This window comes from Ranitomeya variabilis, chromosome 1, assembly GCF_051348905.1.
Source record: "Ranitomeya variabilis isolate aRanVar5 chromosome 1, aRanVar5.hap1, whole genome shotgun sequence".
Classification (NCBI taxonomy): domain Eukaryota; kingdom Metazoa; phylum Chordata; class Amphibia; order Anura; family Dendrobatidae; genus Ranitomeya; species Ranitomeya variabilis.
In genome coordinates this window covers 738,980,001-739,003,694 of record NC_135232.1, presented here as the reverse complement: position 1 = coordinate 739,003,694, position 23,694 = coordinate 738,980,001, and the positions used below count along the sequence as shown (strand labels likewise).

The 23,694-nt window shown below is 46.9% G+C and overlaps 1 protein-coding gene across 2 annotated transcripts in view; it reads left to right on the top strand.

The window, feature by feature from the left end:
- The window catches only part of AMN (amnion associated transmembrane protein), a 77,607-nt gene that overhangs the window by 2,471 nt on the left and 51,442 nt on the right, over positions 1-23,694 (top strand). For both annotated transcript variants that reach the window (XM_077268983.1, XM_077268978.1), the window contains exons 2-3: positions 3,896-4,017; positions 4,867-4,911. In XM_077268983.1, coding sequence (XP_077125098.1) covers positions 3,896-4,017; positions 4,867-4,911 — 167 coding nt within the window. The remainder of the gene's footprint in view (positions 1-3,895; positions 4,018-4,866; positions 4,912-23,694) is intronic.

Here is a 23,694-nt window from a genome sequence, read left to right as displayed (position 1 = left end):
GTCCTTTGGGGGAGGGAGGGTCTAAAACATAGTGAAAATAAAAGTTATTAAAATTGGATTCACCCTCTTATCATCAGTTAAAAAAATAATAAATAAATAAAAGCATAGTTAGTACTGTCGCATTTGTAAAATTCTAATCCGTATAAAATGATATAACGTAAATGCCATAAAGTTTAAACATTGGAAACACAACTAAATTTTAGATTTTTTTTTTAATAAATGTGATCAAAGCATTGAATGTACCCAAAGATTCTGGCATTAAAAACCGCAGCTCGGCACAAAAAAAAACACAAACCAGTAAACACCGCAAAAAATGGAATAATAAAGTTTCTGAAAAAGATAACACAATCGTTTTTTTATTTATAAAGTTCTGAAAACTTTTTTTTTTTTTTTATAGCCTCTAAAATAGTAAACAGAACCATACAGATTTGGTATTACTGTAATCGAACTGACCCAGAGAATCGTATCTCCAGGTCAATGTTACCCCATAAAGTGGACCCCAATAAACAATGATGGACTGTTCCAACAAAATAAAAAAAAGGCACCAAGATAATACTGCTATTAACACTCTGCCTTTTTTATTGTTTTCTGCACATTGTATAATATAATAAATGGCGCCATTGAAAGCTATAAATTGTAACACAAGAAATGAGCCCCCATATATGCACGTAAAAGTTTTAAAAAAAAAGTTATGGAAGAAAAAATTGAGATCTCAAAAATTAAAATTGACTGCATTTTTCAGGGGTTCAATACAATTTTAAAGGCGCTTGCAGGCCAGACACCCCCCGCCCCCAGTTATTACCAAGAAGCAGACCAACAAGTTGCTAATTGAAGTCAGAACATTCATGTAAAGTGGTCTCTCTTCACATTGTCATCTGTGTAATGAGACCACTTCCTCTCTGGGTTACAAGAGTCAAGATTCAATTTGATAATCTCTTAAAGGGATAGTCCAGGAAAAGAAAAGTTCGATTTTCTTCCAGAAACAGCACCACCCCCGTCTACAGGTTTTGTGTGGTATTGCACCTCAGTTCTGTAGCAGACAGCAGGCAATGTACAATTCTGAGCAATCACATTTACGGTAAGTCCTGCAGATCATTACATGTAGAAATGTGGTTCAATTATCACCGTGTGATCACAAGCAAAAGCTTAAAAAAAAGTCACATGGGCCTCCTCCATTTATTTGATATCTTCACTGCAAGGTAAAGTTTTGCATTTTTCTATTTGTGCAAACCTTCTACAAATCAAGGTGCAGATCATCGCTGTGAATAGTGAATCGGGGGCTCCTAACTTTCTTTGACCGTTTTCGATATTAGCAGAGTCGCCGTGTAATAAGGAGACGCAGTTTGTAGGTCACAGGTTAAGTCCCGAAGGTCTTTATTGGGGGATGAGACTTTTTATCTGCGCTCCCTCAGGACTGATGAGTGAAAACCTCTGTGATAGCGATCGTAATAATTATCAATAGTGATACAGTGATAAGAGGGGAATTAGACGCAGGGAGTTTTTACATTTTTTTTGCTCTTTTAATCTCAGTATTTCTCACACATCTAGTTTTCTAATGACTGGATGTGACCTGTAATATCAAGACAAAAAAAAAAAACCTGAGAAAGAAACTGATACAATGAAACTTAAGAAAGAAAAGTCAAAATTGGGAGCAATTCTACAAAATGCGATGACCCCAGATACTGAAACCGAAATATTGCCAAGTCCAGCTGTGGAGTCGATATTAGTTTTACTTATATTCCAAAATGGGGTACATTTTTGGATGAACTAAAAGCGTATTTCTCACGGCCCCCCCAAACTCTGTCCCTGATAACAGCCGACTTCTCACTGTATCTACAACCCCTGGCACAAATTATGGAATCACCGGCCTTGGAGGATGTTCATTCAGTTGTTTAATTTTGTAGAAAAAAAAGCAGATCACAGACATGGCACAAAACTAAAGTCATTTCAAATGACAACTTTCTGGCTTTACGAAACACTTAAAGAAATCAAGAACAAAAAATGTGGCAGTCAGTAACGGTTTCTTTTTTTAACCAAGCATAGGGGAAAAATTATGGAGTCACTCAATTCTGAGGAAAAAATTATGGAATCATGAAAAACAAACAAACAAAAAAACATTCCAAAACATCACTAGTATTTTGTTGCACCACCTCTGGCTTTTCTAACAGCTTGCAGTCTCTGAGGCATGGACTTAATGAGTGACAAACAGTTCTCTTCATCAATCTGGCTCCAACTTTCTCTGATTGCTGTTGCCAGATCAGCTTTTCAGGTTGGAGCCTTGTCATGGACCATTTTCTTCAACCTCCACCAAAGATTTTCAATTGGATTGAGATCCGGACTATTTGCAGGCCATGACATTGACCTTATGTGTCTTTTTTTGAAGGAATGTTTTCATAGTTTTTGCTCTATGGCAGGATGCTTTATCATCTTGAAAAATGATTTCATCATCCCCAAACATCTTTTCAATTGATGGCATAAGAAAAGTGTCCAAAATATCAACATAAACTTGTGCATTTATTGAAGATGTAATAGCAGCCATCTCCCCAGTGCCTTTACCTGACATGCAGCCCCATATCATCAATGACTGTGGAAATCTGCATGTTCTCTTCAGGCAGTCATCTTTATAAATCTCATTGGAACTGCACCAAACAAAAGTTCCAGCATCATCACCTTGCCCAATGCAGATTCGTGATTCATCACTGAATATGACTTTCATCCAGTCATCCACAGTCCACGGTTGCTTTTTCTTAGCCCATTGTAACCTTGTTTTTTTTCTGTTTAGGTGTTATGATTGCTTTTATTTAGCTTTTCTGTATGTATATCCCATTTCCTTTAGACGGTTTCTTACAGTTCGGTCACAGACGTTGACTCCAGTTTTCACCCATTCGTTCCTCATTTGTTTTGTTGTGCATTTCCTGTTTTGGAGACATATTGCTTGAAGTTTCAGGACTTTACACTTTGATGTCTTCCTTGGTCTACCAGTATGTTTGCCTTTAACAACCTTCCCATGTTGTTTGTATTTGGTCCACATTTTAGACACAGCTGACTGTGAACAACCAACATCTTTTGCAACATTGTGTGATGATTTACCCTCTTTTAAGAGTTTGATAATCCTCTCCTTTGTTTCAATTGACATCTCTCGTGTTGAAGCCATGATTCATGTCAGTCCACTTTGTGCAACAGCTCTCCAAGGTGTGATCACTCCTTTTTAGTTGCAGACTAAAGAACAGATCTAATTTGAGGCAGGTGTTAGTTTTGGGAATGAAAATTTACAGGGCGATTCCATAATTTTTTCCTCAGAATTGAGTGATTCCATATTTTTTTCCTCAGAATTGAGTGATTCCATAATTTTTACCCTATGCTTGGTTAAAAAAGTAACCATTACTGACTACCACATTTTTGTCCATGATTTCTTTTAGTGTTTCTTAAAGCCAGGAAGTTGCCATTTGAAATGACTTTAGTTTTGTGCCATGTCTGTGATCTGCTTTTTTTCTACAAAATTAAACAACAGAATGAACATCCTCCAAGGCCGGTGATTCCATAATTTTTGCCAGAGGTTGTAGGAACTGCATGGCAGCAGTATATGGGCCATAGGATAGCTAAATCCTCAATTTTCCTCCTTTCTATTAAATAAGGACCCTGCATGTATTGATCTGTTCTGCAAGTTGCAGGTTATATAGTTGCCATACTGGGCAATGAGGCTTCCAAAAAAAAACCTCTCCCCTTTGTAAGAAATTGTAAGAGTGCAGACAAGAGCCGCCTCGGGCCCCTATAAGAGCTGACCTTGGGCCCCTATAAGAGCCGCCTCGGGCTCCACTCTTGATGGCTCCATTTTCCTTCCTTTTGTTTTCTACTTTGCTGCATTTTTGTAAATATTTATTCATTATTATTTTAGTTGCCCCATTAGACGCCACTTACAGGAGCTGGATCCCAGATACAAACTTTGAGAATGCCTCCAACTGGAAGGAGCAGAGAGTTCCCTGTGGCCAGGATTCTGCCGTGTTCCCAGGAGACCAGGTATAATGGGTCTTAAGTCTGGAGACCACCAACAAGCATGCTTTCTGATCCCATGCACAGAATACCAACCCTTTAAAGGAATTGTAAAGAATTCGAAAAACATGGCTGTTTTCGTTCACAAAAAGTTCCACCCCTGATCGTCTGTTACGTCTGGCATTGCAACTCTGCTCCGTTGAAGTAAACCCAGCTGAGCGATAATCCCACTCAGAATCCATGGTCAGAGGTGGCGCTGTTTCTGAAGTAAAGCAGCCATGTTTTTCTAATCACCTCATAAAGAAGCAGTTACAAAAAATAGTGCCACACCCGCACACAGGCTACGTGTGGTATTGCCGCTCAGCCTCCTTCAGAGCAATAGAGCGGAGCATGCAATACTAGAAACAACCTATGGACTGGAGTGGCGCTATTTTTGGAAGAAGGCAGCTCTGTTTTATTAACTGTGGAAAGGGATCTCCAGTGTCATTTCTGTATCAGGAGGTGAGAGCCCCCAATCATGTGCATTAGTATACGAGGCATGGATAGTACCTGCCAGCAGCGCATGGCCCATAGCACACACATGTACAGGGGATGTCCTCAGCGCTGTCCACCGCCGATGCAGATGAAAGGATAGCCCGTCTCTAGGAGTAATTCCTGGACAGAAATATTTTGAAATGTTGTGTCTCTGATGAAGCGACCCCTTTAATACCTGCACTGGGTATTTAGGGTCAATGCACCGGACAGCAGGAGTTAATAATGGGCCAACCAGCCCTCCAGCCCGACCACCGCAGGGCACCATTTTGCTGGCAGGAATGATGTGACCCCCTTTCCCCTATATGCTGTCTGCTAGCTGACTGTAATGTTCTCACTCTACAGAGGGTCTCCGTCTTCGTACAGTCGACCCACGCACTGACTGATCTGGTAAGAAATCCATTGCTACGATCCTTATGTTTACAACTCTTCTGCCTCAGTCAACATTTTCCAGCTAAAAGCATTGTCTAAATATTTACAAATCATTGCTTCATTCTGCTAGAAACAGCCCCACCTCTGTCCGCAGGTTGTGTGCGGTATTGCAGCTTTTCTCTATTCACTTAAATGGAGCTGAGCTGCAATACCAGACACAACCTGCAGACAGGCGTGGCGCTTTTTTCTGAAGAAAGTAGCCATGTTTTTATAATCTCGTTAAATGGAAAATGTATAAGACCGACTCTTTTTCAGACTCTTTTAGTTGCTCATAAATTACAATCTATTATAAATCCTCTTTCCATGTCATTGTTTCTGGCTGATCTGGGCAGCCAATCTGAGCAAGCAAAGCTGCGGTAAAAAACATGGTGGAGGAACAGTTATCTATTAACCTTAAGACAGTAGGAAAACTTGTTACGTTTAGTCTATTATTGCGCTCATCAGCCCATAGGAAACCAGCGTGCAGGCAGTATGGCGCGGTGGTGACTGCGCAGATCTACAAAGATCACAAAGAAGGTTTTCCTTCTCCTTCCTTCCCCCTCGCAGGGATTTCCCTAGGATTCTTAATCAGTGGGGCCTGGAGATCTGCACATACATGTCTCACCCAGGGGAGGCCACACAGCAGGAACACAGGGGTGATGATAACGCCAGAAAGTGGAAAACCCCGCTGCGAAATAGGAAAACAAGGAACCAAACCCATAAATTATATGTCTACCGCAGGTCTAATATCGTACAGGTAACATATAATCTAGATCGTCTGATAAAGAGGTAGAATTCCACCAAACTGAGGGTAGAGGGAGAAGATGGGAAGCAGATCTGTGCGGCTGTAGGACTCACTACTGGAGGTTCTGCTCTAGGACTTGTACTAAGTTCACTTCAGTATCAGACACGACATTGCCCGGCAGACTGATAAGTGGCACACGACTAAATGAACTGAATGACCATAACCAATAAAATGTTACATCACTTTCTGCACCATGAAAACTCTGTGTGTATTATCCCTGTACTATGACATCTACAGGTGCTTCTCACAAAATTAGAATATCATCAAAAAGATAATTTATTTCTGTTTTTTCAATACAAAAAGTGAAACTCCTATATTATATACACTATGTTCCAAATTATTATGCAAATTACATTTTTATCAGATTTTCCTAAATGGTCGGTGCAAATGACAGTCAGTCTAATAAAAGTCATCACTTGTTAGAGTATACATCAAATTTTATTGAAGAAACCTCCCAATGATAACAGTATAATCTCCAAAATGAATAAAAACTCAAAATGCACTGTTCCAAATTATTAGGCACAGTAGAAGTTCTAAACATTTGATATGTTTTAAAGAACTGAAAATGCTCATTTGTGGAATTTGCAGCATTAGGAGGTCACATTCACTGAACAAAAAAGCTATTTAACTCTAAAACATCCTAACAGGCCAAGTTACATGTTACCATAGGAACCCTTCTTTGATGTCACCTTCACAATTCTTGCATCCATTGAACTTGTGAGTTTTTGGAGAGTTTCTGCTTGTATTTCTTTGCGTGAAGTTGGAATAGCCTCCCAGAGCTGCTGTTTGGATGTGAACTGCCTCCCACCCTCATAGATCTTTTGCTTGATGATCCTCTAAAGGTTCTCTATAGGGTTGAGGTCAGGGGAAGATGACTCAGAGGTATTCTTTGCAGCATGAGATGGGGCATTGTCGGCATGAAGATGATTTTGCTCCTGAAGGCACGTTTCTGCTTTTTAGACCATAGAAGAAAGTTGTCAGTCAGAAACTCTATATTCTTTGCAGAGGTCATTTTCACACCTTCAGGAACCTTAAAGGGCCTTACCAGCTGTTTCCCATGATTCTGGCCCAAAACATTACTCCTCCACCTCCTTGCTGACGTTGCAGCCTTGTTGGGACATGGTGGTCATCCACTGCTCCATCCATTTGGACCATCCAGGGTTGCTCAACACTTATCAGTAAACAAGACTGTTTGGAAATTAGTCTTCATGTATGTGTAGGGACCGCAGGTAAAGAAGGATGCAGGGACAAATAGGAGCCAGAAAGCAAATAGCGTTTTTATCTTTCTTTTTAACTTCCAACCAAAAAGATGACAAACGTTTTTCCCACGCAGGGAACTTATATACAAGAACACAATCTCGCAGTAAATCCTAATTACTATATGACCGCCCTGAACTATACCCGTAGAACGCGGCAGCGCCTCACTAGTGACTCCCTACTAAGATAAAGTCAACAACGGTCACTTATCAGTGCTGGTTCAGCGATGTAGTCCTGACGGTGAGGCTCCGACAACGCCGTAGTCCTGATGGCGGAGGAAGGAGGTGTCTTCTGGCGACGGGCCCAGGCGTAGAGTCGAGTCCAGAATGTCTTTTGCGGTGCTGCGTTCCCTCCTGCAGGCGGACGTTGATCCGAGGTAACAGCCTCCCAGTCCAGAGAAGAGTCTTTTTGAGGAGGATTAGGAGAATAATCAGTATCAGTCACAGCTGAGACGAAACCATGCGAGTCCGTAGCACTCTCTGGCAAGGTGCTCTCAGGGAGCGCGGTAATACTGTCCCTGAGCTGGTCAGCACTACCCCTCTGCCTGGGGGGTCGCTGACGACGAATGCGCCTCTTTTTGGGGGCTCTGGTAGTTGCCCGCAGTGTCTGTTGCACGTTTCCCCCCTGCTTCCAGCAAGTCTCACTGCGGCCTGCACACTCACAACAACTGCGCTGCAGTTTCCTCTCCTCAGAGATTTCCCGCGCTTCTCTGCCCCTGCTTTCGCGCGTTTTGCTTTTTATCCTCTCCTCTCCCTGCGTCACTCTTCCTCCTGTCACATGAGCCTGGCTTCCCATGCACCCCTCAAATCCGTCCCCCGGAACCCCGACTCCCGGCAACAATGGTTCCACCCGTCTGCACAGCTCACCAGGTCCCTGTCCCCTACATTCCCCCACCCTGTATGCTCGCCAGTCCCTGGGCGAGGCCTTCGCACTGACAGGTCGCCCACCTGACGGATTGTTCCACACTTGGGTCTGTCTGGTGTGTAAGTCAGGACTGTAGCGAGTTGGGGGTCTACCGGCAGTAGAACGTTCAGAACGTCGTGGCTCGGGTCCTTGTATAGGGGGTGTTGGGGAAATGTCGTCAGCGGAAGAGTGACTGGTCAGGGGTAGTGTAGTAGTCGAGATAGGGGGAGTATTACCGTTCTTCTTCTTCATCATCTTCTTCATCCCACCAATGGTTGTTGGGGGATTCAGTCGTAGGTGGCTCTTCCCTGATTGCGGATTCCGGGGTGTCCGAGTCAACAGAGCGACACAACCGGAGCATGTTGCGATGAAGAATGCGAGTACCTGTACTTCCGAGGGCCTCAGACTGCACTTCATATACAGGTCCATGCGGGTCTATACGGCGAAGCACCCGATAGGGTGTTTTTTCCCAACGATGGTCTAACTTGTTTTGCGGTCTTTGCTCTCGAACGAGTACTCGATCACCTGGCCAGAACTCTGGGGGTTTTGCTGTAGGGGTGCTCCGATGCTCCACTTCCCGAATTCGAGTGTGTACCAGTCGGTGTAAGGTCTGCAGCCGATGCCGATGATCACGCACCCACGAAGCCATCCCTGTTCGGGGGCCTTCTTCCTCCGAAGACAGTTCCAGATCTGTCATGCCTTTTCCTGGGCGCCCAAAGACCACTTCATACGGGGTGCGTCCTGTGACTTGATGAACTCTATTGTTGTAGACCCACACTAGGTCCGACACATACTCCGGCCAGCGGGCCTTCTGATCTTGTTCTAGCGCACGCAGCATTTGAAGCAAAGTCCGGTTAAACCGCTCACAAGCCCCATTTCCCTGGGGATGATACGGTGTGGTGCGTGACTTATCAATGCCGTAGAGGCGATGCAGCTCTTCCATGACTTTGCCCAAGAAACAGGCGCCTTGATCCGAATGTATTCGCCTCGGACAGCCGTAAACTTGAATAAAGTTCTTACAGATAGCGCTCGCCGCCGACTCAGCTGTCTGATCACGGGTAGGGGTGACTACCGCGAATTTTGAAAAATGATCTACTATAACGAGGCAGTGTTCGTAGCCTTGATGCGCTGCTCCAATGGTAATGTAGTCTATCATTAATACTTCAAAAGGGGCAGACGTCGTGATGCTCTGCACAGGCGCCCTTTCCTCCGGTGACTTGGTTAGCTCACATTGTCGACATTGTCTACAGGCAGTTTGTACTTCCGCAAGCAGCCGAGGATGATAGAACCGAGTTTGCAGCCACTTAAACGTCCTCTTCACTCCGAAGTGTGCCCCGGACTCATGAGCTTCTTTAGCAACTGCGGCCACCACGGGCCCTGGTAAGACCATCTGCCAGGTCGGCTCGGAATCTGCCTGAGCCATGGTTAAGTGGCATAAGAGCCCGTCCTGAAGAGTTAGGCGCTCCCACTGCCGCAGAAGAAGGTTCAGGTCTGACGGGAGAGTTTGTCCAGGGCTTCTCACGGGCAATAGACCATTCGTTATCCACTGTCGCAATGGAGCTAGTTCCTGGTCTTCCTGTTGCAGCCGTATCCATTCGTCCCGACTCTGAACCAACAGTCCTGTAGCCGTTCCGTTCCCGGTCTGTTCCCGGCTCACAGCCGTCCGAGTAGCGCCCCCGATGGCGTAGGGGATTTCTTCTCCCTCCAGCTCCTCATCTCGGTTAGTCCTTGGGGGATTCTTCCGCAGACGAGATAATGCATCAGCATGAACATTCTCCGCTCCTCGCTTGTAAAGGATACGGTATCTGTACTTGGCCATCCGGGCTACCCAGCGCTGTTCTAGGGCACCCAATTTTGCATTTTCCAGATGTGCCAATGGGTTGTTATCCGTGCGTATCAGCACCTCGGAACCGGCCAGGTACTCAGCGAACCGCTCCATCATAGCCCACACCACGGCCAGCAGCTCCACCTTGAAAGAACTGTAATTGTCTGGGTTCAACTCAGAGTCATGAAGAGACCGACTCGCATAGGCGATCACTCTCTCCCGCCCATCCTGAACCTGAGACAACACAGCCCCCAATCCCTGAGAGCTGCCGTCGGTGTGTAGGATGAACGGTTGCGAAAAGTCCGCATAAGCCAACACCGGCGGCTCCATGAGAGCTGTCTTCAAGTCCCGGAACGCTGCTTCTTGTGACTCCTGCCATTGTATCTTCTTTCCCCGTTCCTTGGGGGAGCTTCCTTTCAGCAGGACTTGTAGATTGTGAGAACGGCGAGCAAAATTCTTCACGAAGCGCCGGTAGTACCCAGCGAGGCCCAAGAACGCCCGTACATCCTTAGCGGTCTCCGGTGTGGGCCACTCCTGGATTGCAGCAATCTTCTCCTGCGATGGCCGGACTCCTTCGGCGGACACCACATGCCCCAGGTACTCGATCTGTTCCCGGAACAAGTGACACTTCTGGGGCTTCACCTTAAGCCCGTATTTCAGCAACCGGTCTAGTACCTGTTCCAGTCGGCACAGATGTTCCTCGAATGTTGGGGCGTAGATGATGATGTCATCCAGATAAATGAGAGTGGCCTCGAAGTTCAAATCCCCCAGACACCGCTCCATTAATCGTTGGAAGGTGCCTGGAGCGTTGGCCAGCCCAAACGGCATTCGATTGAACTCAAATAGTCCCATGGGAAGGATGAACGCTGTCTTAGGACGATCTGCTTCTGTCATCGGGACCTGCCAGTATCCGCTGGCTAGGTCTAAGGTGGAAAAATATTTGGCCCGACCCAGCACGGAGAGAGACTCCTCGATACGGGGAAGTGGATAAGAGTCTCGGACGGTGCATGCATTTAGCTTACGATAGTCCACACAGAACCGGAGCGTGCCGTCCTTTTTCCGCACCAGCACGATCGGGGCAGCCCACGGGCTCTGACTCTCGCGGATCACTCCCTTTTGTAGCATCTGGCCTAACAACGTCTTTACTTCCTGGTACATCTGCGGGGGAATCTGTCTGTACCGCTCCCTGATGGGCACTGTATCTCCGGTCGGAATTCCATGTTCGATGGCCGTGGTACAGCCAAAATCATCTTCATGTTGCGCAAACACTTCAGCATAGTGTCCAAGGAGCCGCTGCACTCGCGAGACTTGTGATGGATCCAGACCCGGTAATTCTGCTCGCATATGTTCCAGAATAGTTTGACCTTTTCGGAACGCTATCAGCTCAGGATCCTGTGTAGACCGGACACTGACCATCCAGGGATCAGGGGAATCCACCTTTAACTGTAAAGTATCTGGAGGAGGCATCACTTCTAACGGTCGTAACACTTTGGCCATCTCACTTCGGACCCGTAGCACGACATCGTGTTCGTCCACATTCACACATCGCACTGGTACGGCCCCATTTTTAACAGTAGCCAGAGATCGGGCCACCAGCAGTCCTGTGGGCAAAGGGGACGTAAAGGTGGGCTCAACCTGCACTTGCACTCCTTCCAGAGGGATGCGAGCTCGGATGGGCAGGGATATAACAGTCTGTCCTGGGGGAAACGTCACTTCTGCTGTCGGGGAGGTGATTACTTTCCCTAGTATGTCTCCCTCCTGAAAGGTCTCTTGCACACGGACTTCCCTCACTAACTGTCTGAACACGGAGCCTTGAGGTGTACTGGTCCCCCACTGATTGAGTGTCTCTTGTGTGGTCTCCCCTAACAGCAAACTGCCAAAGTCCTTCAATACATTCATCCCCAAAGTCACGATATGTTGTGGGCTGGGATCCCCCCGCGTCAACACAACCCCCCGGCGGCCCAGGTCTTTCCCACATAAAGATATTTGCATCCAGGTGACCCCTTCCACTGGGATGGGCAGCTGATTGGCGGCCTGCAACCGGATTACGGGGCCCCATTGGGGTCTGACTGACACAGGGAAGTGTTTTCTAAAATAGGCCTCGGGCATCGTCGTGACTTGAGATCCGGTGTCCACCAGACAACGTACAGCCCGCCCTTCAAACTCTGCCCAAACCAGGGGGCAGCTGGCAACCAAATTTTCGGGACTTTCACCACCCATCCGCGGGGATTCTGACTCCGAGCGTCGTCCCCTTAGCTCGGAGTCCTCTAGTTTAACGGCCGCCGTGACGAGGCCCTCCCTCTCCGGGGGCACTCCCGTGCGAAATGTCCTGCCTCCCCGCAACCATAGCAAGCACCGGGGACCGGATAATATCCTGGACGAGCGCCACGAGCTGGACTCCCAGACCCTTGCCCCCGGGGTAGCTCCCTTGGGCTTCGCGCATTTTTTTTAACTTCGGCCAGTTCCTCTCGGATTTGTTTGAGCTCCTGCCGCATCTCCTGAACCCACGACGGCTCACCCCCTCCTGGTGCAGCGGTCAGGATAACCCGAGCCTCTCCTGTCAGGACCGTCACCCCCCTCTCTTGCTTCCGGGTGCGGGCCTCATTGCCTATGTCGGAGAAAGTCAGGCGCGGGTCGACCCGCACTCGTTCACGTAGAGCCTGTTTGGTCAACTCATCCCGCAGTCCCGTCACCAGTTGGTCGCGCAGGGTCACGTCAACATGTCCCATCCCCATACCATCTTTCCGCACGATTGCAATGTTTAGCTCTTGCAGAGCATTCATGTACTGAGTGACAGTCTCGCCCTCTTTTTGTCGCCGTCCAAACAACCGGGCCCGCAGCTCTCCTACGTCGGTGGGATCCCCGTGCGTCCCCTCTAACACATGTAACACCCCGGTAAAAGTATTCCGCTCTGTGGGGGGTCTCAACATCACTGAATCCCGAGCCTCTCCGTCTAAGGCCATAATGGCCACCTCTGCTTCCAGGGCTGGGGTCATAGGATGCATTCTCAACAGCCCCCTCATCCTTTCAGTCCAGCTCCACAACAACATGTTGCTCCCATTAAACTTGGGCAAATTGTTTAACATGGCCCCCAATGAGAGAGAAGCTCTAGGCCCAGCCCCATCCTCCGTATCTTCTGGCTCCTTCTTTGGATCCTGCATCCTGCCGACTACGCCAAATGTAGGGACCGCAGGTAAAGAAGGATGCAGGGACAAATAGGAGCCAGAAAGCAAATAGCGTTTTTAACTTTCTTTTTAACTTCCAACCAAAAAGATGACAAACGTTTTTCCACGCAGGGAACTTATATACAAGAACACAATCTCGCAGTAAATCCTAATTACTATATGACCGCCCTGAACTATACCCGTAGAACGCGGCAGCGCCTCACTAGTGACTCCCTACTAAGATAAAGTCAACAACGGTCACTTATCAGTGCTGGTTCAGCGATGTAGTCCTGACGGTGAGGCTCCGACAACGCCGTAGTCCTGATGGCGGAGGAAGGAGGTGTCTTCTGGCGGCGGGCCCAGGCGTAGAGTCGAGTCCAGAATGTCTTTTGCGGTGCTGCGTTCCCTCCTGCAGGCGGACGTTGATCCGAGGTAACAGCCTCCCAGTCCAGAGAAGAGTCTTTTTGAGGAGGATTAGGAGAATAATCAGTATCAGTCACAGCTGAGACGAAACCATGCGAGTCCGTAGCACTCTCTGGCAAGGTGCTCTCAGGGAGCGCGGTAATACTGTCCCTGAGCTGGTCAGCACTACCCCTCTGCCTGGGGGGTCGCTGACGACGAATGCGCCTCTTTTTGGGGGCTCTGGTAGTTGCCCGCAGTGTCTGTTGCACGTTTCCCCCCTGCTTCCAGCAAGTCTCACTGCGGCCTGCACACTCACAACAACTGCGCTGCAGTTTCCTCTCCTCAGAGATTTCCCGCGCTTCTCTGCCCCTGCTTTCGCGCGTTTTGCTTTTTATCCTCTCCTCTCCCTGCGTCACTCTTCCTCCTGTCACATGAGCCTGGCTTCCCATGCACCCCTCAAATCCGTCCCCCGGAACCCCGACTCCCGGCAACAATGGTTCCACCCGTCTGCACAGCTCACCAGGTCCCTGTCCCCTACATATGTGTGGGCCCAATACAACCATTTCTGCTTGTGAACACTGTTTAGGGGTGGCCGAATAGTAGGTTTATGCACCACAGCAAGCCTGTGAAGGAGCCTACACCTTGAGGTTCGAGGGACTCCAGAGGCACCAGCAGCTTCAAATATCTGTTTGCTGCTTTGTAATGGCTTTTTAGCAGCTGCTCTCTTAATCCGATGAACTTGCCTGGCATAAATCTTCCTCATTATGCCTTTATTAGCACAAACACATTTGTGCTCAGATACAGCCACAAATCTCTTAACAGTACGATGATCACGCTTATGTTTTTGGAAAATTTCGAATGTTTTCATCCCTTCACCAAGGCATTGCACTATTTGATGCTTTTCAGCAGCAGAGAGATCCTTTTTCTTTCCCATGTTACTTGAAAACTGTGACCTGCTTAATAATGTGGAACATCATTTTTAAGTAGTTTTCCTTTAATTAGAATCACCTGGAAAACCAATTATCCCATGTGCTTAAGATTGATTTCAGTGATCCATTGAGCCCTGAGACACAATACCATCCACGAGTTTATTTGAAAAACAAAACAATTAAATCTTTATGACACTTAAATCCAATTTGCATAATAATTTGGAACACAGTGTAGAGTCATTACACACAAAGTGATCTATCTCACGTGTTTATTTCTGTTAATGATGATTATGGCTTACAGCTAATGAAATCCCCAAAATCATTATCTCAGTAAATTAGAATACTTTATAACACCAGCTTGAAAAAATGATTTTAAAATCTGAAATATTGGCCTACTGAAATGTATGTGCAGTAAATGCACTCAATACTTGGTAGGGGCTCCTTTTGCATCAATTACTGCATCAATGCGGCGTGGCATGGAGGCGATCAGTCTGTGGCACTGCTGAGGTGTTATGGAAGCCCAGGTTGCTTTGATAGCAGCCTTCAGCTCATCTGCATTGTTGGGTCTGGTGTCTCTCATCTTCCTCTTGACAATGTCCCAGAGATTCTCTATGGGGTTAAGCCATACCTCCCAACTTTCGAGGAAGGGAAAGAGGGGCAAAGTTAGCAGCGCGTGCAGCGCGCCGCAGCAGATTTTAGGCCACACCTCTGACCAAACCCATTTCACAACTAGTCACGCCCCAACCACACCCATTTAGCACTTCTGATCACAATGTTTCGTAAACAATAATTATAAACAAAAAATTATGGCCACACAGTGCTCCATGCTGTATAATGGCCACACATGACGCTCCATACTGTATAATGGCCACACATGATGCTCCATACTGTATAATGGCCACACATGATGCTCCATACTGTATAATGGCCACACATGATGCTCCATACTGTATAATGGCCACATGATGCTCCATACTGTATAATGGCCACACATAATGCTCCATACTGTATAATGGCCACATTATGCTCCATTCTGTATAATGGCCCCACATGATGCTGCGTACAGTATAGTTGCCCCACGTGATGGTCCATACAGTATAATGGCCCCACATGATGCTGCGTACTGTATAATGGCCACACATGATGCTCCATACTGCATAATGGCCACACATGATGCTCCTTACTGTATAATGGCTCCATATGATGCTCCATACTGTATAACGGCCACACATAATGCTCCATACTGTATAACGGCCACACATAATGCTCCATACTGTATAATGGCCACATTATGCTCCATACTGTATAATGGCCCCACATGATGCTGCGTACAGTATACTTGCCCCACGTGATGGTCCATACAGCATAATGGCCCCACATGATGCTTTACACAGTATAATGGCCACACATAATGCTGGGTACAGTATAATGGCCCCTCACGATGCTCCATACAGTATAATGGCCCCCACACAATGCTGGGTACAGTATAATGGCCACACAAGTTTACCCCACCCCCATCATTGCCTTCTCCATCACTACACACACCTTTCACCACGCACGCTCGCAGCAGCCGGCAGCTTCCACTCCCACGGCGCTGAATGGTGTCATCCAGCTGTGCCATTGACTGCTCATGTCGCTGCAGCTGTGATACGCCACTGATAAAGACCTCTCCGTGTCTCCTGTGCCAGTCAGTGCCAGAACGAGGAGCAATATTTGCTCCGATCCGACACAGCCAGCGTCCGCTCCGTACACTTCGTACACATGCGACTCCGCTCCATACACCTCGTACACACACGACTCCGCTCCATACACCTTGCACATGCGGCTCCGCTTCGTACACCTCGTACACACACGGCTCCGCTCCGTACACCTCATACACACACGGCTCCTCCCCATACACCTTGTACAGACACGACTCCACTCCGTACACCTCGTACATACACGGCTCCGCTCCATACACCTTATACACACGGCTCCGCTCCGTACACCTCATACACACATGGCTCCGCTCCGTACACCTCATACACACACGGCTCCTCTCCATACATCTCGTACAGACACGGCTCCACTCCGTACACCTCGTACACACATGGCTCTGCTCCATACACCTCGTACACACACGACTGCGCTCCATACACCTTGCACATGCAGCTCCGCTCCGTACAACTCGTACACACACAGCTCCGCTCCGTACACCTCGTACACACACGGCTCCAATCCGTAGACCTAATACACACACGGCTCCGCTCCGTACACATTGCACACGCTGCTCCGCTCCGTATACCTTGCACACACATGGCTCCGCTCCGTAAACCTCATACACACACGGCTCCTCTCCATACATATCGTACACACACGGCACCACTCCGTACACCTCGTACACACACAGCTCCGCTCCATACACCTCATACACCCACGGCTCCACTCCGTACACCTCATACAGACACGGCTCCACTCCATACACCTCGTACACACACGGCTCCGCTCCATACACCTCATACACACACGGCTCCACTCCGTACACCTCGTACACACACGGCTCCGCTCCATACACATTGCACATGCTGCTCCGCTCCGTATACCTTGCACACACACGGCTCCGCTCTATACAACTCATACACACATGGCTCCTCTCCATACATCTCGTACACACACGGCACCACTCCGTGCACCTCGTACACACATGGCTCTGCTCCATACACATTGCACATGCTGCTCCGCTCCGTATACATTGCACACACACGGCTCTGCTCCGTACACCTCATACACACATGGCTCCGCTCCATACATCTCGTACACACACGGCTCCGCTCCATACACATTGCACACGCTGCTCCGCTCCATATACCTTGCACACACACGGCTCCGCTCCGTACACCTCATACACACACGGCTCCTCTCCATACATCTCGTACACACACTGCTCCACTCTGTACACCTCGTACACACACGGCTCCGCTCCTGTTGTGAATTCCGTTCTGGAGCTCCCTCCTGTGGTTGCTAATGGTATTTTTGTGAGTTCTGCCCTTGGGCTCCCTCTGGTGGTTTCGAGTGGAACTGCTGCTCCTTTAGGTAGCTGTAGCAGCTGCCTTCACTAATCGCCTTGCCTGGGTTTGTTATTTAAACCTGCTCTGGGCTTTAGTTCATGCCAGCTGTCAATGTTCTTGGTTGAATTTGGTTCTCTCCTTGGATTTCTCATATGGCCTGTCCTTGTCAGCAAAAGATAAGTTTTTGCTAGTTCTTGTTTGTCCATTTGCTTGGACTCTATTGCTCTGCAAATATTTCTCTTTTTGTCCAGCTTGTCATTATGTAATATTCAGGCTAGCTGGAAGCTCTGGGAAAGCAGATTTGCCCCTCCACACCGTGAGTCAGTGTGGAGTTCATTTTTGTAAACTCTGCGTGGATTTTGTAGTTTTTAATACTGACCGCACAGTATCCTTTTCTCTCTGTCTATCAAGTTTAGTATTGGCCTCCTTTGCTGAAATCTGATTTCATTTCTGTGTACGTCATTTCCCTCTCCACTCACAGTCAATATTTGTGGGGGGCTGTCTTTCCTTTTGGGGTTTTCTCTGAGGCAAGATAGCTTTCTATTTCCTTCTTTAAGGGTAGTTAGTTCTTAGGCTGTGAAGAGGTGTCTAGGGAGAGTCAGGAACATCCCACGGCTATTACTAGTGTTGTTGTTAGGATTAGGGACTGCGGTCAGTAGAGATACCACCTTCTCAGAGCTCGTTCCATGTTGCGTTTTAGCCACCAGGTCATATCAGTGTGGCCTCTTAACCACCAGGTCATAACACGCTCCATACACATTGCACACGCTGCTCCACTCCGTATACCTTGTACACACATGGCTCTGCTCCGCACACCTCGTACACACGTGGCTCTGCTCTGTACACCTCGTACACACATGGCTCCGCTCCGTACATGTCTTACACACACGAGACTGCTCCATACACCTTTCACACGCTGCTCCGCTTCGAACACCACGTACACACGCGGCTGTGCTCCGTACACCTCGTACACACGGCTCTGTACACCTCTTACACACACGACTCCGCTCCATACACCTTTCACACGCTGCTCCGATCCATACACCTCGTACACACACGGCTATGCTACATCCACACTGTAAACATCTCCTGACCTCACACATACGCTTACCCTCCTCCAGCGCCATGACAACCAGCAGAGTCCTGTACACGGAGGTCCTCCCGATCATGTGACCCCCTGACTCCTCCCATCCTGTGATTTCATCACAGGTCCTGTGCGCACAGAGCAGCCAATATGCTGCTCTGCGGGTGCAGGGGCTCAGGGAGCTGACCGGGTGATATACACACCTTCCAACCAGTGCGGGACAACTAATGTCCCGCCTGGGATCGCGGGGCTGACTGTCAAAATCGGGACAGTCCCGCTGGATCCGGGACGGTTGGGAGGTATGTTAAGGTCAGGCGAGTTTGCTGGCCAATCAAGCACAGTGATACTGTTGTTTTTACACCAGGTATTGGTACTTTCGGCAGTGTGGAAAGGTGCCAAGTCCTGCTGGAGAATGAAATTTCCATCTCCAAAAACCTTGTCAGCAGAGGGAATCATGAAGTGCTCTAAAATTTCCTGGTAGACGGCTGTGCTGACTTTGGTTTTGATAAAACACAGTGGACCTACACCAGCAGATGTCATGGCTCCCCAAACCATCACACTAGAACTTGGAAATCAAGGTCCCATAGTCTGGAGGAAGAGTGGAGAGGCCACAATCCAAGCTGCTTGAGGTCTAGTGTGAAGTTTCCACAATCAGTGATGGTTTGGGGAGCCATGTCATCTGCTGGTGTGGGTTCACTGTGTTTTATCTAGACCAAAGTCAGGGCAGCTGTCTAAAAGGAAATTTTTCAGCACTTCATGCTTCCCTCTGCCGACAAGCTTTTTGGATATGGAAATTTCATTCTCCAGCAGGACTTGGCACCTGTCCACACTGCCATAAGTGCCAATACCTGGTGTACAAACAACAGTATCACTGTGCTTGATTGGCCAGTAAACTTGTCTGACCTTAGCCCCATAGAGAATCTATGGGGTATTGTAAAGACGAAGATGAGACACCAGACCCAACAATGCAGACGAGCTGAAGGCTGCTATCAAAGCAACCTGGGCTTCCATAACACCTCAGCAGTGCCACAGGTTGATTGCCTCCATGCCACGCCGCATTGATGCAGTAATTGATGCCAATGGAGCCCCTACCAAGTATTGAGTGTATTTACTGAAAATATATTTCAGTAGGCCAACATTTCGGATTTTAAAACAATTTTTCAAGCTGGTGTTATAAAGTATTCTAATTTACTGAGATAATGACTTTTGGGTTTTCATTGGCTGTAACCCATAATCATCAACATTAACAGAAATGAACACTTTATAATATATGAGTTTCATTTTTTGTATTGAAGAACTGAAATAAATTAACTTTTTGATTATATTCTAATTTTGTGAGATGCACCTGTATGTGCACAATTATCCCTGTGCTGTGATAGCTCTGTGTGTATTATCCTTGTACTGTGAAATACAGTACAGAGCAAAAGTTTGGACACACCTTCTCATTCAAAGATTTTTCGGTATTTTCATGACTATAAAAATTGTAAATTCACACTGAAGGCATCAAAACTATGAATTAACACATGTGGAATTATAAACTTAACAAAAAAGTGTGAAACAACTAAAAATATGTCTTATATTCTAGGTTCTTCAAAGTAGCCACCTTTTGCTTTGATGACTGCTTTGCACACTCTTGGCATTCTCTTGATGAGCTTCAAGAGGTAGTCACCGGGAATGGTTTTCACTTCACAGGTGTGCCCTGTCAGGTTTAATCAGTGGGATTTCTTGCCTTATAAATGGGGTTGAGACCATCAGTTGTGTTGTGCAGAAGTCTTGTGGATACACAGCTGATAGTCCTACTGGATAGACTGTTAGAATTTGTATTATGGCAAGAAAAAAGCAGCTAAGTAAAGAAAAACAAGTGGCCATCATTACTTTAAGAAATGAAGGTCAGTCAGTCCAAAAAATTGGGAAAACTTTGAAAGTGTCCCCAAGTGCAGTAGCAAAAACCATCAAGCTTTACAAAGAAACTGGCTCACATGAGGACCGCCCCAGGAAAGGAAGACCAAGAGTCACCTCTGCTTCTGAGGATAAGTTTATCCGAGTCACCAGCCTCAGAAATCGCAGGTTAACAGCAGCTCAGATTAGAGACCAGGTCAATGCCACACAGAGATCAAGCAGCAGACACATCTCTACAACAACTGTTAAGAGGAGACTTTGTGCAGCAGGCCTTCATGGTAAAATAGCTGCTAGGAAACCACTGCTAAGGAAAGGCAACAAGCAGAAGAGACTTGTTTGGGCTAAAGAACACAAGGAATGGACATTAGACCAGTGGAAATCTGTGCTTTGATCTGATGAGTCCAAATTTGAGATCTTTGGTTCCAACCACCATGTCTTTGTGTGACGCAGAAAAGGTGAATGGATGGACTCTGCATGCCTGCTTCCCACCATGAAGCATGGAGGAGGAGGTGTGATGGTGTGGGGGTGCTTTGCTGGTGACACTGTTGGGGATTTATTCAAAATTGAAGTCATACTGAACCAGCATAGCTACCACAGCATCTTGCAGCGGCATGCTATTCCATCCGGTTTGCGTTTAGTTGGACCATAATTTATTTTTCAACAGGACAATGACCCCAAACACACCCCAGGCTGTGTAAGGGCTATTTGACCAAGAAGGAGAGTGATGGGGTGCTATGCCAGATGACCTGGCCTCCACAGTCACCAGACCTGAACCCAATCGAGATGGTTTGGGGTGAGCTGGACCGCAGAGTGAAGGCAAAAGGGTCAACAAGTGCTAAGCATCTCTGGGAACTCCTTCAAGATTGTTGGAAGACTATTTCTGGTGACTACCTCTTGAAGCTCATCAAGAGAATGCCAAGAGTGTGCAAAGCAGTCATCAAAGCAAAAGGTGGCTACTTTGAAGAACCTAGAGTATAAGACATAATTTCAGTTGTTTCACACTTTTTTGTTAAAGGGAACCTGTCACCTGAATTTGGCGGGACCAGTTTTGGGTCATATGGGCGGGGTTTTCGGGTGTTTGATTCACCCTTTCCTTACCCGCTGGCTGCATGCTGGCCGCAATATTGGATTGAAGTTCATTCTCTGTCCTCCGGAGTACACGCCTGCGCAAGGCAATATTACCTTGCGCAGGCGTGTACTCCGGAGGACAGAGAATGAACTTCAATCCAATATTGCGGCCAGCATGCAGCCAGCGAGTAAGGAAAGGGTGAATCAAACACCCGAAAACCCCGCCCATATGACCCAAAACTGGTCCCGCCAAATTCAGGTGACAGGTTCCCTTTAAGTATATAATTCCACATGTGTTAATTCATAGTTTTGATGCCTTCAGTGTGAATGTACAATTAGTCACGAAAATACAGAAAAATATTTAAATGAGAAGGTGTGTCCAAACTTTTGCTTTGTACTGTATATGTGCACAATTATCTCTGTGCTGTGATACTGCTGTGTATTATCCCTGTACTGTGACATCTATGTACACAATTATCTCTGTACGGTGATACCGCTGTGCACATTTTTTTTGCCTGTAGCTGTGAATCTTTTTGATATGGGGTCTCATTGCTACTTGCCCATGCCAGGACTTCAGACCCACCCTCATATGAATTTAGAAGCAAAAATCCCCCATCTGCTATAATAAGATCTGGTTCCTTGATCTCCACCCCATGACTATACCATACCCAAAGTGCCTGGAGGCCAAAAATGGAACAAAATAGGAGGAAATTGATGCATGAATTCCTTGAAACTGACTAGCAGTGAAGGGTGAGACTATCAACTTCCTGGTATCAATCATTTCTGGGGTCAGTGTTTATTAAAGGAAAGTCTTGAGCTCCATTTTGCACCTTTTTTACCTGTGCATTTCCCTATTAGGCCTGGAATTCCCCAAATATGAGAAGCAAAGAGGTTTCTGGAGGAATAAACAGTAACTGATTGCAGTCATTTCCTCCAAGTGTCGTCTCCACTGATCGACCAGTCAAACTTTATTAGGACACTTGACAAGATGCTGCCTCCCAGACCAGCACAGGTGTAGGTTTCCTCTCCTGGGGATATGGTCTGGCCTCTGGTGACTTTATGGCTAGGAATTCCTCCTGTACAGTCACTTTTCTGAAAGTGCTGATACGCATATCACTAACATACAGAAGTAAGGGAAAAAAAATAAAGTTTGAAAAAGTTACAAACTTTTTGCTAGAAACTTTTTTCTCTGTATGTTCCCTTTTAAATAATCCCGCTCGTTGCTGTGCACACATTCAGCATTAAGTCCCCAGCAATAAGTAGGTTGCTCTGGCTCAATGTTTATGGGGGTAACTTTTGGCAGACGAGAGCTCATTTGTATCTCCACAGATGTTGGGACAGATTGCTGCTAAGAGAAGAAAATGTCCTGCTTCACCGAATCTGTGAAAAAAAGTTTTCTTTATTCACAAACTTAAACATGGAGGATACAAACTTCAGCACAAACCATATGGGTAAGGATCTCAACGCGTTTCTGGAGACTAAGCTCCCTTAATCATGACAACATCCGGTCATGACAACATGACAACATGTCATGATTAAGGGAGCTTAGTCTCCAGAAATGGGTTGAGATTCTTACCCAAATGGTTTGTGCTGAAGTTTGTATCCTCCATGTTTAACCCCTTACTGACCTCGGACGGGATAGTACGTCCGAGGTCAGCTCCCCTGCTTTGATGCAGGGCTCCGCGGTGAGCCAGCATCAAAGCCGGGACATGTCAGCTGTTTTGAACAGCTGACATGTGCCCGCAATAGCGGCGGGTGAAATCGCGATTCACCCGCCGCTATTAACTAGTTAAATGCCGCGGTCAAACGCAGACAGCGGCATTTAACTACCGCATCCGGCCGGGCGGCCGGAAATGACGGCATCGCCGACCCCCGTCACATGATCGGAGGTCGGCGATGCTTTAGAATGGTAACCATAGAGGTCCTTGAGACCTCTATGGTTACTGATCTCCGGCAGCTGTGAGCGCCACCCTGTGGTCGGCGCTCACAGCACACCTGCATTTCTGCTGCATAGCAGCGATCTGATGATTGCTGTTATGTAGCAGAGCCGATCGTGCTGTGCCTGCTTCTAGCCTCCCATGGAGGCTATTGAAGCATGGCAAAAGTTAAAAAAAGTAAAAAAAATTTGAAAAAAATAAAAAAAATATAAAAGTTTAAATCACCCCCCTTTCGCCCCAATCAAAATAAATCAATAAAAAAAAAAATCAAACCTACACATATTTGGTATCGCCGCGTTCAGAATCGCCCGATCTATCAATAAAAAAATGCATTAACCTGATCGCTAAATGGCGTAACGAGAAAAAAATTCGAAACGCCAGAATTACGTTTTTTTGGTCGCCACGACATTGCATTAAAATGCAATAACGGGCGATCAAAAGA